The sequence below is a fragment of the Hoplias malabaricus genome, chromosome 18, assembly GCF_029633855.1.
Source record: "Hoplias malabaricus isolate fHopMal1 chromosome 18, fHopMal1.hap1, whole genome shotgun sequence".
Classification (NCBI taxonomy): domain Eukaryota; kingdom Metazoa; phylum Chordata; class Actinopteri; order Characiformes; family Erythrinidae; genus Hoplias; species Hoplias malabaricus.
The window spans coordinates 31,490,420-31,504,555 of record NC_089817.1 but is presented as its reverse complement, the minus strand read 5'-3'; the positions used below and the strand labels follow the sequence as shown (position 1 = coordinate 31,504,555).

The following is a 14,136-nucleotide window of genomic DNA, read 5'->3' as shown; positions in this document are numbered from 1 at the left end:
TCATGAGTCACTTATGTGTTATGACCACATTTCTCTTTGCACACTACAATATTGAATGTACACTGTATCATCAAATGTTTGAGTTTCTCCTGCTTTTGTTGGAATAACTGTCTTTACTGTCTGAGGAAGGCTTTCTATTAGATTTGTAACATTGCTGTGAGGATTTGATTACGTGAATTTTCAATATTTACTTAATTTGAAGTTAGCTCTGACTTATGTCTGGAAGAAGGTACCATAGCATTCAGTCCAATACTGCTACATTTTGTATGACATTGATTCCCCTCCACAAGCTAACATACTCCTTAATTCCCAGAATCTGAATGGACAGTTCCCAACACACACATGCACACTCTAATTAACGTCTATGTAACCTCCTCTATCTGTCAAACACACTTGCTCACTTTTTTTTTTTTTTTACATTTATGGCATTTGGCAGGCACTCTTATCCAGAGTGACATACAAGGCTATTCGTATTGCAGGTAGACCAATGTATTATTAGGAGTTGTACCCAAGGACTGAAGGGGACATAGTGTGATGTTACCTACTGTGCCACAACAACCACATGACATGTCTATGTAACCTCCATACACAAGCATGCCCTCAAACACAACACATAGACACAGTTTCACTTAAAAATTATTTTCAATGCAATTATTGTACTTAACACTGAGATGCATTTTTTGTAATTCCAAAAATCTGTATTTTGTAGCACCTTGCACAGTTTTCTCCTAGAGTACTGTATTAATACTGTATTCTGTTACTGCCACTAAATTAGTGTATTAACTAGTACTGTATTCCATTACTGATGTTCTGGATGCTACATGTGACTTCTGTGCTTATATATGTGGACTGTCTGAAAATACTTATGTCGTAGCATGTTACATCTTTCTATGAACAACTTCATTCCACATCTACTTTAGTTAGTAGATTCAATAGTTAAAGTCTTCTGACTATTGGTCCTGATCTGTATTTACTGTAAGTCTTTGTAATTATTGCACTCTGTATACTGTGCTGTCCTGCACTTATGTTTTGTGTCATACAATATTCCTGAAAGAGATTATTTAGTTTCACAGTGTACTGGTATATAGCTGAAATTACAGTAAAATCTCTTGATCTTACACACATATGCTTTACAATGTTTGATTAAATTGTAACTGGAAAATCACTGAATAAATTATACTTGCCAACAGTTTTTTTTTATGAAATCATATTTAAGATTGCCACAATAACAATTCAAGAGGTCAAAACAGACTTTGTAAGATGGTGTGGTATGATGCAAAATAAACTAATACAATTTGGACAAAAGTATTGGGACACCTGTTTGCTTATTATTTCTTCTGAAATCAAGGACATTAAAAAGAGTTTCTCCTTTTTATGTCGAGGGAAGACTTTTTACTAGATTTTGGAACCTTGCTTTGAAGATTTGACTGCATTCAGTGATTAGCGTTTGTGCGTCCAAGATGTTGGATGATCACCACCATCACCTCACCCCCATCTCCCAATATCACACACCTCAATGCTGGGGTGTTTGTACCTCTCTAGACAACACTTGGTATTAGATATGGTGCTATTAGATTCGTGTTTATGTGTTCCAGGAAGTCATATTCTATTGGCAATACTTCTCTACAGGTACTTGACAAGCTGTGTGTGTGTATTTGTATATATGTGTCACTTATGGGTGCAACTTAAAGTAACTTAGCATGCATTAAAATAAATACACATATATTTGGACACACATAGATCAGCCCTAATATTACAACTACTGTTGTCCTGAAGGGGTGTTCTTGCTATGTGCTAATGTGTATGTAGGTGCATATGTAGGTGCTATGTGTCAAAGTAACACCCATGTAAATGCCAGGACCCCAGGTTTCCTAGCAAAACATTGCTTCACTAACACTGCCTCACCCAGCATCGTCTTGTCATGTCTTCCCAGGTTCCCACATGATATAAAATAAAACCAGATATATTAAACAAGTTCACCATCTTCCATTGTTCCATGGTCTAGTTATGTTGTTCATATGCCCTTTGTAGGCACTGCCAGTGGTGGACAGATGTCAGTTTGGGAACTCTGGCTGGTCTGCAGCTATGCAGCCTCATATGCAACAATCTGTAATGCACTTTGTGTCCTTACACATTTCTATCATATCCATCTTAAACGTTTCAGTAGTCCTGCAGTAGCTCTTCTGTGGGATTAGGCTAGGTCGCTAACCTTTTCTCCCCATGCGCTTCAGTGAGCTTTTTGTTCCCATGATAATATAATTGGTTCATCTGTTGTCTTCATTGAAACACTTTTGGTATGGCTGTGAACATTTAGCATGAAGTTGTGCAGAGTTAATGAGCTAGGGGAAAAGTAATGCTCATACGTTCTCATCATATGTTCTGTGTTTTAGTTGTAAGACAAGGGCAGGGAAGAGAATGACAGCTCGATACAGCTGGTTAGAGGTCTAGCTGGCTAGAGGTTTGCTGTATTTTACTACACCAAGGACTGATACAATATATTCAGTTGCCCTGCATGGCTTTGGCATTGTAGCATATTAATGTCAATGGCCAGTCAGGAAGTTTACTCATTTGGCTAATAATTATTTTTGACATTTTCATACCACATTTTTCCTGGCCCCTGGTCATTTACTATTATGCAAGCTTAATAACAAAGTGTAAATCCACAGTATTGGTGAAGGAACTGCATGCTTTCTGCACTGAGGCTGGGCACTGCACAGAAACACCTCCAGTTCATCACTGGGGGATCATATGGCATATAAAGAAATCACATCAACATTCTACTAAAATTTATAGTTGTAATATAATCATGAATTTGCTATGTTGTAGTTAAATGTTGATTCCCGCTCCGGGTGACTGTCTGTGAGGAGTTGGTGTGTTCTCTCAGTGTCCGCATGGGTTTCCTCCAGGTGACTGTCTGTGAGGAGTGTGGTGTGTTCTCTCTGTGTCTGCGTGGGTTTCCTCCGGGTGACTGTCTGTGAGGAGTGTGGTGTGTTCTCCCTGTGTCTGCATGGGTTTTCTTCGGGTGACTGTCTGTGAGGAGTGTGGTGTGTTCTCCCTGTGTCTGCGTGGGTTTCCTCCGGGTGCTCCGGTTTCCTCCCACAGTCCAAAAACACACGTTGGTAGGTGGATTGGAGACTCAAAACTGTCCGTAGGTGTGAGTGAATGTGGAATGACTCCAGGTAGGCTCTGGACCCACCGCAACCCTGAACTGGATAAGGGTTACAGACAATGAATGAATGAATGTAGTTAAATGTTCATATGCAACAAGGATACCTGTGTATTAAAAACATTGGATTTTTGCATTGTATTTAAAAGAGAAAAGGAGGCAAGATGTTGAAACTGACTGTGGATGTATAATTATAAATTTATCAGTTGTTGCTGAAATGACTAACACTTGTTTTTGTCTGTGTTTGTGTGTAGGGATGAGAAGAGGCAAGTATCAGCTGGCTGCCTTAAGCCTTATGTTAAGAACCTTTGCCAGCATTGATTTGTTAATAAATATGCATTCTCCTTCTTTACTAGTTTATTACCAGGTTTCTGCAAAACTGAACCTAATTAATCATAATACCAAATTCAAATAAAATAATGTCAGTATATGAAATACTAAGTTTGTTTGCATCCATGATGCCTTTTAGAGTGAAAACATGGGACGACACCTTGGAGCCTGCCCACAATTTGAACTTCATTTAATGTTTTTTGTCAGTATACATAATGATTTGATTGTGTGCCACAAAAGAATAAATAAATAATCAAAAACAATCTTTGTCCATTATACTTATTTATTAAGAAAAAAAAAAAATAATCAAAAGGACATCACTGAGCATGCAATATTAGGGTCCCAGTTTCAGCTACAGTTTATGTAAAGCATGTGATCTTGATTGAATCAATGTAGTCAATGCAGCAAATATGTAGAGGACAAAATATTAACAGATGCAATCATTCAATAGATGCAAACGTCCATAATCAACTAAAATGTTGAATGCTCATATATTAACTCTGGACACAACAGCTATAATCAAATAATCAAACTTAGATGATTATAATCAAAATCAACCGTAATCCTATTCAGGTGAAAAATATGTATGCTTACATGTATGTAAGTTTAAGAAAAAAAATGTACATATGTAAACAGATCTGAAATGTACTCGGCTACTGCAGTGGATGGAATCTACAATTCATCATCTGTAGATGCATCTGTGGAAACATCCTCATATGGGTCTTCATTTTCTTCTTCCACAACAGTGCCATGATGACCAACCACTATTTGGTGGTATGTTTCTTTCACAGCTAACAACTCAGTCTTAAGCTCCTCAAGTTTTTGGAGGACAGCACTGTGCAGGCCATGGTAAGCTTGATCAGAAATTCCTCAAGAGTAGCCTAAATATCAAATTGGGATATATAGTACAATGCACAATTAAACACCAAATATAATGTAAAAAATGGTACAAGGTTGAAAGAACATATATAGTCAAGCAGTATACACAAATAACATGCCTTCATCTGATCATAGTATTAGGGTTTGAAAAGTATGATCTAGTTGTGAATGTTGGGTTGTGTTCATAAAGTATGCTTCAATGTGGACATAAAAATAATCTGTAAAATGATTCAAGAATGTATCTAATATGGAGCAAACAACATTAAGAAATGAATACTCACTGTATGCTGCCAGGTCTTCTGATATTACACCAGCCTGGTCCCTTAAAGCTTTGCAGGTTCTTGTAAGATGGTTCCAATGTTGTTTCATTTCTCGCAAAAGTATAGCCTCTTCTTCGATCAGTCTCTCCAGCTGCATCACCTTGTCAAAAACTTTCTTCTTCATGCCTAGAGAAGTGTCAAGTTCTAGAAATACAAACAACACATTGATATAAATATCCTATTCAAATACATTAATTAATACTTCTTAATGCCTTTGGGAGTAAAAGCAAATGTTAGTGGTGCAGCTGTCTGTCCTGACAACACAAGCCAACAAGTGTGGAGAAAGAAGACAGAGACCCTCCTTGACACCATAATCAGAGGAGTCAGGCATGGAGTCACTTCTGAAGTGTGTGAGAGATGGTCACTTTATGGGAGGGATGGCACAGTTCAAGTATGTGAAAAAGGGGTAAATATATAAATCTTATTTTCATGGAAATCCACACACTTCTATAGTCCAAAACAAATGAAAAATACATAGGCTTCTTACCTTTCAAAGACAGAGTTCAATGAAGTACTCAATAAAGTTTCACTAAAATAATTCATGTTAAAAGTATCATACCAGAATCCCAAGGCCAGATAGGACTTTCTGATACCAAAAGATCTTCAACAGAATCTACAGATTCTGTGCTGGTCGGAAGATCATTATATTGGGATATGGCATCAGACAGCTTTATCTTATCCTCTGCAATCCGTCTTCGGATCTTGTGTCGCTGTTTGTTACGGTCTGCAGTAAAATTCATGAAAAAAATTTAAAAAGAGGTTTCAGGAGTATATGCATAAAGTTTGATTAGTGGACACTCAAAAGGCACCTTATAAACAATACTGTATATCAGTAATTAAGAAAGTAATTGTGAATACTTCAATACCTGAAATTTTACTTTTTATTAATTCAGCACTATCATAAATTTCTGGTAATAAAAAGAACAGTAGTGCAGACAGTCAGGTAATGTTAAACATAGGAATGCTTATTTTTACACCAGACATTGGAAGGTAGGGTTGTTTCCTCAGTGTACACTGATACAGTGTACCATAACAAATCAAAATGCTCATATTACACTGTTTCTTCAATGGTCAGGACTCCCACAGAGGACTTTAAATCTGACAGGGCAGCCGTGGCCTAATGGTTAGAGACTGGGCTGAAGTGCCCTTGAGCAAGGCACTGAACCCATAACTGCTCCCCGGGTGCTGGGATTGTTGCCCCCCACTTTGGGTGTGTGATCACAACCCATAGAGTGCACTAGTGTGTGTGCGTGTTTTATTGTAGTCAACAAATACCATACCACGTATATGTGGTCAAAGGAGCGTAACTTTCTGTACTCCTAGAAATGTATAGGGCATATATATCTCACATTTAAAAAAAAATTGTCACCCAAATACATGATGACAGTAAGGCAATTTGGTCATGGATACTTACCGGTTACTCTATATAGATCCCGCTTTTTTTGCTGGATACCCAAAAAGAGGCTTTCAATCAAATGTTGCAACCTCACTGGATCATCTGTGCTGAGGTCATCTGGAGCTATAACATTTTTATATAAGTATTTAATCAGTATCATGCATTTTCTGTGCCATATACAAAAAAGAAAAATAACACAATTTATATTTTTTTGACAAAAGTGATTTACATTAAATATGAATCTAACAAATCTAAAAGCAAAAAAAAAAAAAATAATTAAATTACAAAAAATAAAGAGAAATTGTAATACAGGTCAAAAAAAAGAACAAGTCAAAAAAGAACATTCACTAACTTTCTGCCAAAGAATCAGAGAACATGTATACAGTTTGCCCTTTATGTTTTATGGTGACTAATAAATATCTCAATGTTTTGAATGAGAAAGCTACCTCACCTAGGTTTACCTTTTTAAAACAGTTACTGATCATGCAACACATTGCATCTTTGTCTGGCATGGTCACATGATAGTTTTAGCCAGTTAAGGCGGCAGGCATGGAAATACATAAAAAAAAAAAAACTGATGATGGTGATCCTTCTTTACAATTCACAAGAGGCAACAACACGTAAATACTTACTGTCAACTGCCCACTGTTTTACATCAGTGACCCACTGCTGTAGTTCCTCATCGGATTTTCCTGTGCTTTTCTTTATAGCCTCAATGTCCTCTTTGACCTCCTTACTTGTTTGTAAAATCTCAAAAGTATAATAAATTGAAAGTTAAACAAACCTTTGGCAATACTATTATTAGGTATGAAAATCATTAGCAGACTTAAGTCAGTTTGAAATAAATAAAATCTTTCACAGTTACCTTCACATAGCGTTTATACAAGTACTTGTGCAGGTTTCTTTTCTTTCGCTCATTCCATCCCCTGGCATGCAAAGTGATCATGTCTACCCGTGCTGTGATGATGAAAGAATAAAAGTGCTGCTCAACTATAAGCAAGTCACTAAGTATGAGTAAAGAAACAACCAAGCAGTTTATAATGCCAAAAACTGAGCACAATACATGAGAACTGTAAATAAAGGTTCTCTTACCAGCCTTACTCATGTACTTCGTAGTTAGAGCCACTCGTGACAAAAAGCTGTTAACTTGTTCAACTTCTTCACCTAGGGTAGTACCTGCCCCTGTTTGATTTTTGCCACCCCACTGAACCTATAGAATATACATCAGATGTCAAGAATATAAATATCGAGTTTAACAACAACATCAACATGTCAAAGAACTTACCTGTTAGTTGAGGAATATACAATTACCTCACATTTTGTAGAGTGCCCCTTTGCATGCATAACCGAGAGAAAAGGCTTCATCTGAGTCAAGATTTTTAATTCTGGGAACACATGAGCCACCTTTTGCAGATAGGGCCAATACCGACACATTATGTCAGTGCAGAAGAAATGGCAATTTGTTTTAGCTGCAAGTTCTTTTTGCAAAAACAGAGGGTAAGCAAATATTTCCCCCCTAAACATGTTCAGACCTCTAAGCAATATACAGTGTCTGCAAACTGCGACCTCTAGGCCCTCTTCATCGCATTTTGTGTTTGTCTTTTTAGAGGTCTCCCTAGCTGCAGCCCATGTTGACTTTCCACAGATGCCTTTTCCATGTACCTGTAACACAATGTCAATGTAAGATATGTATGCAAATACTGATTTACTGTGTACAGTCCAAAGACATTTCTTACCGCCTTGGTCTTCTCACGAATACAGCCAACAAAAGTTGCTACAGCCAGAAAATCACCATCAAAAAATGGTTGCTCCTCTACCCTACATAAAGAAAATATTTTAATGCTACAAGAGACAGTCACAAGTTCTATACAGTGAAAATGTTCTCAATTATAATATACCCCTTTGTTTTGCTGAAACAATATAGTTTTCTGTTTCCATCAGCAGACACAGCAACTGTATCTGGGGTGCAAGCTGGGCAAGAGAAGTGGTCAATTCCACAGAGTTTTTCTTTTTCATGACGACAGTATGTCCATTCAAGAAAAGCTTTTTGGAAGACATCACCACATATGTTGCCACTCTGGAATTAGGAAAATAATGAAACATGGTTACATGCCAAACTGCAGACAGGACAATTGCAGTGGACATACAGCCTTCCAACAGTCTTACCCTTCCAAATAGTTGTGAGCGCTGTTGTAACATTTTTACAAATGCTTCTCTTGAAAGCCCAGGTGAAGTGATCTTTAGTTCCTCAAAAGACCTGAAAAGGTCTACCTGGTATACAGTTTGAAACGCAACTGTTCCTGGCCAGTAACCACTAAAAAGCAGATCCCGTACCTCAGGTGTCCATGACACAAGACATGTTCTGCAATTCACTACAGGCAGAAAGAGATCATAGCGACCTGTACACAATTAAAAAGAAAACAAAATACAGGACATACACAGTGATTATCAACACATACTGTATGTCAGCAGGTTAACCTAATATACAATAAAAATACTCTGAGTTTCACATACCATTAATACAGATGAGTACAACTGGTCGTCCAGTATCAATGGACAGGTTGTGAGTGTCACAATCACAGATTCTGTCTGGTTGTGTAATTGCCATCAAACACGCTATCAGAACGGAATAATATATTGACTACAAAAATGGGAAAATATGAACATGCTTTTAATTTTTAAGTAGTTCTTACCTTGTTCAAATAGGACATTTTGTCCACTGATGTCTTGCACAGCAGTTGATGGCGGGAGAGTTTTATAGAACCCATCAACAAAAGTCTCTCTGTTGTGAAAGACAAGATATTTGTGTGTGGAAATATCCCAATTTCCACAGAAACTGGATTTTGGCAAACACTCCTTGCATCTGATCACTGCTTCTTTTGATTTACAGTGATCACAATACCCATGATGTACATGACCTGAAGCTAGCAAACTGTCAAGGAGTTTAGGTCTTGCTTCCCGCCAGCGATCTTCAGACAAAGTTTGCCTTAATGCCCAATTGTGAGATGCTGTGGATCTGGGTTCTGCAACATCACAGTCCAGTGTATCCTGGAGTAGTTGTAGTTGTAAATCTTGCAAAAATAAATAAAATTAATTAATAAACATTCAGCAATTCCTTACATTATGAGCTTGTTCATTGAGAACAGACAGTCCTATTTAATTTTAAAAAAGACATTATTTCTCGAGTGCAAACAGAAAGTAACTAATTCAGTGGAACTTAATGAAGACAGTGCTACAATAAATATAAAATGACATTAAGTATAAAAAATATTCACCTATAACTTGTTGTACATCTACATCTGCCAGGTCTTGTTTGCTAGTTGAAGGTTTAGATGTGTTTGCAGTTTCTGGAATTATATGATTTTTTTTTTTAATTCAATAAATACATTACCATTTGTACATTACCATAAATTAAAAATGGCTTACCAATCTCAAGTTCCTGTAGGTTACTTGCAAAAGCCATGGAACGTCGAGACTGATCTAGAGTAAACCAAATCCAAAAGTTTATGATTGAATGAGTTCTAAAATAATTCACAAAGAGCAAAGGATCAAAAACATCAAAACATACCCTTCTTTTGTTTTCGCCTCTCATAGACCAAGTATCCTTCTTTATTTCTCTTTTTCCAGCGCACCTTTGGCTCAACATGCTTTTTTTTGGTTCAACTACTTCTTCATTCTATATTACTCATATAAACATTTAAGAGGTAGAACAATGTGGTATTTCAGAAAATAGCATTTTGCAAAAAGCACAAATACTTAATAACAGTGCTATTAAATTCCTAAATAATTCATAAATAATTTTTTGAATGCAGTAATTTCATTGTTAGTGACCCTCAAATACTTGCAAGAACAAAATTAATGATTATAACAAGGAAACAACATACTTATAAAATGTCCATGCAGAGAAGGAGTTGTGAAATACTGTTTGATGCAGTAATTATTTTCATACAAATTACCTTCATCTCTTCCAAATCAGCCATTAGTTCATCAATATCAAGTTGTAATTCCTCCTCCGTTCTGTCCTCTTGTGCAGGTTTACCAGATGATCTCTTTTCAGCCATGTTTTTACACCTGAGGGTCACAAGATAAATTACATTTTAAATTAAAATATTTAAGTAGTGGATTTTATACTTCCTACTTTTATTAACTTCCTACTTGTGAACAGCATTTAAAAAAATACTGGATTACAAAGCCTCGTTTATTTTCCAAGGGACAATAAAAATTTGTCCTCTGACACACACCTTATCTAACTAGTGGATTTGTGTGTCCGTCATCTGCCAAAACAATTAATTCTTATGACATTCTTATAACTACAGTACCGAATAGTTTGGCAGATTCATGGGATCTGTGGTTTTAATACGGATAAATATATAGAGACTACTTTACAGCAACTCTCAACACATACGGGCTCATTCACAAACAAGAGCACAAGAAACAAAGGTACAAACATGAGCAAACGTACGTACATCCACGACACGAATAGATGGACAGGCGTATATGTACACATACGCAAACAAACGCACAAGCACGCGCAGACACACAAACATACACAGCCATAGTCTCGTTGTTACCATAGCAACCGAAGTACGCTGTTATTTTTCCACTGACGGAGCCACGATATCTTTCACATTCTTGTAACATAACAAGAGCGATGGAGTTTACAAAGTACATCGTTACGGCCACAGAAACACACTAACCGTTTTATTTAGCAAGCGCCAACTCATTAGCCACCAGGCTAATTTAAAAAGTCACTCATGCGATTTAAATACAAACACGCAAGCAAAAGTACAAGCAGACACAGGCACATTTTCACACATGCGCACACCGAAAGTGTCTATGAAAACGCGCAAAAAGTAAATCATGTCCACCTTACTCACTAAATTATGTTTTTAAAGTATTTTAAGTTAACGTTACATATGACGTTGAGGGCAGGAAAAGTTTATGAGATGTGGTTATCAGTTATACACAACATTTAAAGAGCGTAACAATAAAGCATGTGAAAATGGATAAAAACGAGTAATTTAAAGGCTGAATTTAAGGTGGACTGGAGGGAATCGGTCCCGTGTGTAAACATACTGCTGTAACATTAACAGCGTATTTAAGTTGAACACAGCGTAGAAAAGTTCAGCACACATTTAATAATTCTTACTAATCTCATATAAATGTGTACCATTCATTACTAACGTGACAAAGTTTTACACACTCGCTCACTCGCTCACTCCTGCTCCCGTTAAGCACGGTGTTGCACTGATTAACGGCCTACTTAAAACCAATCATGCGGAACTCCGTACAGCCTCAATTTTACATTTCTAAAGAAATTTATTTTTTCAAAAGATTCTGCTTCTTTTTTCCTATTAACTTATTTTCTTTAAATGGAATATGTAGTTTATTTATTTGCTTATAAATGTGCGACAAAAGTATTATTATTATTATTATTATTATTATCATTAATCATAATAACGACAATAACAATGACAATAATAATAATAATAATAATAATAATAATAATAATAATAATAATAATACTAAATAGACGAAGAAATGCTGCCAACACAAGCTAAGCAGGACGGTATGAAGTAGTGTCCCAAATCCAATATTTAATTAATGCATTTTAAAACTCGGTTTGGCCACTTTTTAAATGTACACTGAGAGCTAGATGTAAGCTGTTGGAATATTGTTAATGAATTAATGCCTGCTGAATGTGTCCCAAAAGAGATTTGGTTTGAAATACCTTTATCTCAATGCTACCTTCTAAGGCCCTACATAGGCAACAAGAGGTCAAGGCACATACCTTCAAGTTTCAGACACAGCCATAGACTCGTTGTTACCATAGCAACCGAAGTACGCTGTTATTTTTCCACTGACGGAGCCACGATATCTTTTACATTCTTGTAACATAACAAGAGCGATGGTGTTTACAAAGTACATCGTTACGGCCACAGAAACACACTGACCGTTTTATTTAGCAAACGCCAACTCATTAGCCACCAGGCTACAAAACGTATCTAAAGCTACGTATATGCTCAGGTGTCGCCTGACGACAAGACACGTAATTTAAAAAGTCACTCATGCGATTTAATAATTTAATCAGTAGACAGCACGTCTCGTTCCCCGATATGTCTAGGTAAAAGGTTATGGGAACCTTTAGTTTGGTAGCAAAAAAGTGCACAATCTGCTCCATCAACCAGACTAAACGATATAGCTTCACCTACACAGATGCTACGTTACAGGAGGCAATAGTTAGTTGATTTGCTCACTCAAGAACAGACAGTCATCATGGGCGATCCCAAACTATTCTAAACATTAACAAAAAATTAACAGTGACGATTAACAGCTTCAAAAATCCTAACGTCAACCAGAGTTTTAATAGAAAAACCATCACAGTTTTTCATTAGTCTGCATTTCTCTTTAGCACCCCCTGTGGAGATTTGCTTCTAAAATCGGCACCAAAATGTACCAGTCAGTACGTATTTGGTCCTCTGCAAAAAAGTGTTCAGAGGTACGTATAACCCATGAGACCAGGTTGATATTATCCGTTATCGGCCAGGCCGTATAAATAAAAATGCTGATTCCTTATCTCGGCAGAGAATGCCCACGCCAGAAGAGCTGCAGGGTTCAGTGACATTGCCTCTGGCTCTTCGGCAGCCGGGTAGGGAGGCAGCCCCTTCATCAGTAGCTCAGTTTTTTATTTCTGCTTTTCCCTCCCGTGATTTTGGGGACTTGAAGTGTTTGCAGGAAGCCGATCCAGCTATCTGCAGTTTTAATTCTTTTTGGCAGGAGCATAGACTACCTAGTCGGAGTGTGAGGGAAGACTTGTCAACCCGGACTCAGGGGTTCCTTCGCCAATGGGATAGGATTGTCCAGCGTAATGACTTGTTGTACCGTAGGATTCTGAAGCCAGATGGTGGAGAAGAGATTATGCAGCTTTTGCTTCCAGAATGCCTGCAGGAGGAAGTGCTGCAGCAATTGCACAACCAGCATGGCCATCAAGGGATAGAGCGTACTACAGCATTAGTAAGGGAGCGGTGTTATTGGCCTGGAATGGCTAATGATATTAAGCAGTGGTGTCAACAATGTGAGAGGTGTACCATCGCTAAACCCCCACAGAGACAGTTGCATGCTCCAATGGGACACCTTTTGGCTTCGAGACCAAATGAGGTAGTGGCCATTGACTTCTCTTTTTTGGAGCCTGCTAGGGATGGTACTGAACAGGTTTTAGTTATAACTGATGTTTTCTCTAAGTTTACTCAAGTGATTCCTACTCGAGATCAAAGGGCTCAGACAGTGGCCAGGGTGCTTGTTCAGCACTGGTTTTATCGTTATGGGGTCCCGGCCCGTTTACATTCAGATTGTGGTGCAAGCTTTGAGAGTTCTCTTGTCTACCAGCTCTGCGATTTGTATGGAATTCAGAAGACACGCACTACTCCATACCATCCACAAGGCAATGGCCAGTGTGAGCGATTTAATCGGACAATGCATAACCTGCTGCGCACATTATCCCAGGAACAGAAGAGCCATTGGCCAGATTATTTGCCTCAGTTAGTTTTTAACTATAATTCATCTGTTCATCAGTCTACAGGGGAATCACCATATTTTCTCTTGTTTGGCCAAGAACCCCAACTCCCAGTGGACTTCCTGTTGGGTAGGGTCCCAGAGACTGAGGGTAGAGCAGTTGGTGATTGGGTTCAGGAGCATCAGAGGCGTCTCCAGGTTGCTTTCAAAGGGGCAAGGGAGAGGTTGTTGGTAGCAGCACAGCGGTGCAAGGAACGTCATGATCAGGGTTTTTTAGCTGACCAGTTGCAGGTAGGCCAGTTGGTTTATCTTAGGAATCATTCTGTTCGTGGACATAAGAAAATCCAGGATGCTTGGAGTGCCATTGTTCACCAGGTAGTAAAAGTACCTGAACCTGGGGGTGTGGTGTATTCAGTGGCCCCGTTGCAAGACTTGGGCCAGGTCCGGCAGGTACACCGGGTAATGTTAAAGTTAGTTTCTCCAAACTCTTCTGCAGCATCTCCTCCAGTAGGGAACCCAAACATAGAAGATGG

General features: G+C 38.0%; 1 protein-coding gene across 7 annotated transcripts; it reads right to left on the bottom strand.

Annotated features, from left to right (window-relative positions):
• Positions 1 to 3,770: 3,770 nt before the first annotated feature.
• Positions 3,771 to 12,587, bottom strand: LOC136674279 (uncharacterized). Of its 7 annotated transcripts, none has more exons than XM_066650198.1 (18): positions 12,349 to 12,587; positions 10,048 to 10,162; positions 9,660 to 9,767; positions 9,518 to 9,571; positions 9,367 to 9,438; positions 8,785 to 9,162; positions 8,606 to 8,707; positions 8,258 to 8,490; positions 7,990 to 8,168; positions 7,828 to 7,909; positions 7,403 to 7,753; positions 7,184 to 7,301; positions 6,957 to 7,048; positions 6,724 to 6,841; positions 6,110 to 6,214; positions 5,255 to 5,419; positions 4,657 to 4,839; positions 3,771 to 4,377 (listed from the first exon to the last, which is right to left on the bottom strand). In XM_066650198.1, the coding sequence occupies exons 4-18, from the start codon at positions 9,552 to 9,554 to the stop codon at positions 4,367 to 4,369; spliced, it is 2,226 nt and encodes a 741-aa protein (XP_066506295.1). In that variant the 5' UTR covers positions 9,555 to 9,571; positions 9,660 to 9,767; positions 10,048 to 10,162; positions 12,349 to 12,587; the 3' UTR covers positions 3,771 to 4,366. The 7 variants fall into 7 exon arrangements, with proteins under 7 accessions (XP_066506295.1, XP_066506296.1, XP_066506294.1 ...); XM_066650199.1 differs by lacking the exon at positions 12,349 to 12,587 and adding an exon at positions 12,304 to 12,330; XM_066650197.1 differs by lacking the exon at positions 12,349 to 12,587 and adding an exon at positions 11,295 to 11,325.
• Positions 12,588 to 14,136: the final 1,549 nt, after the last annotated feature.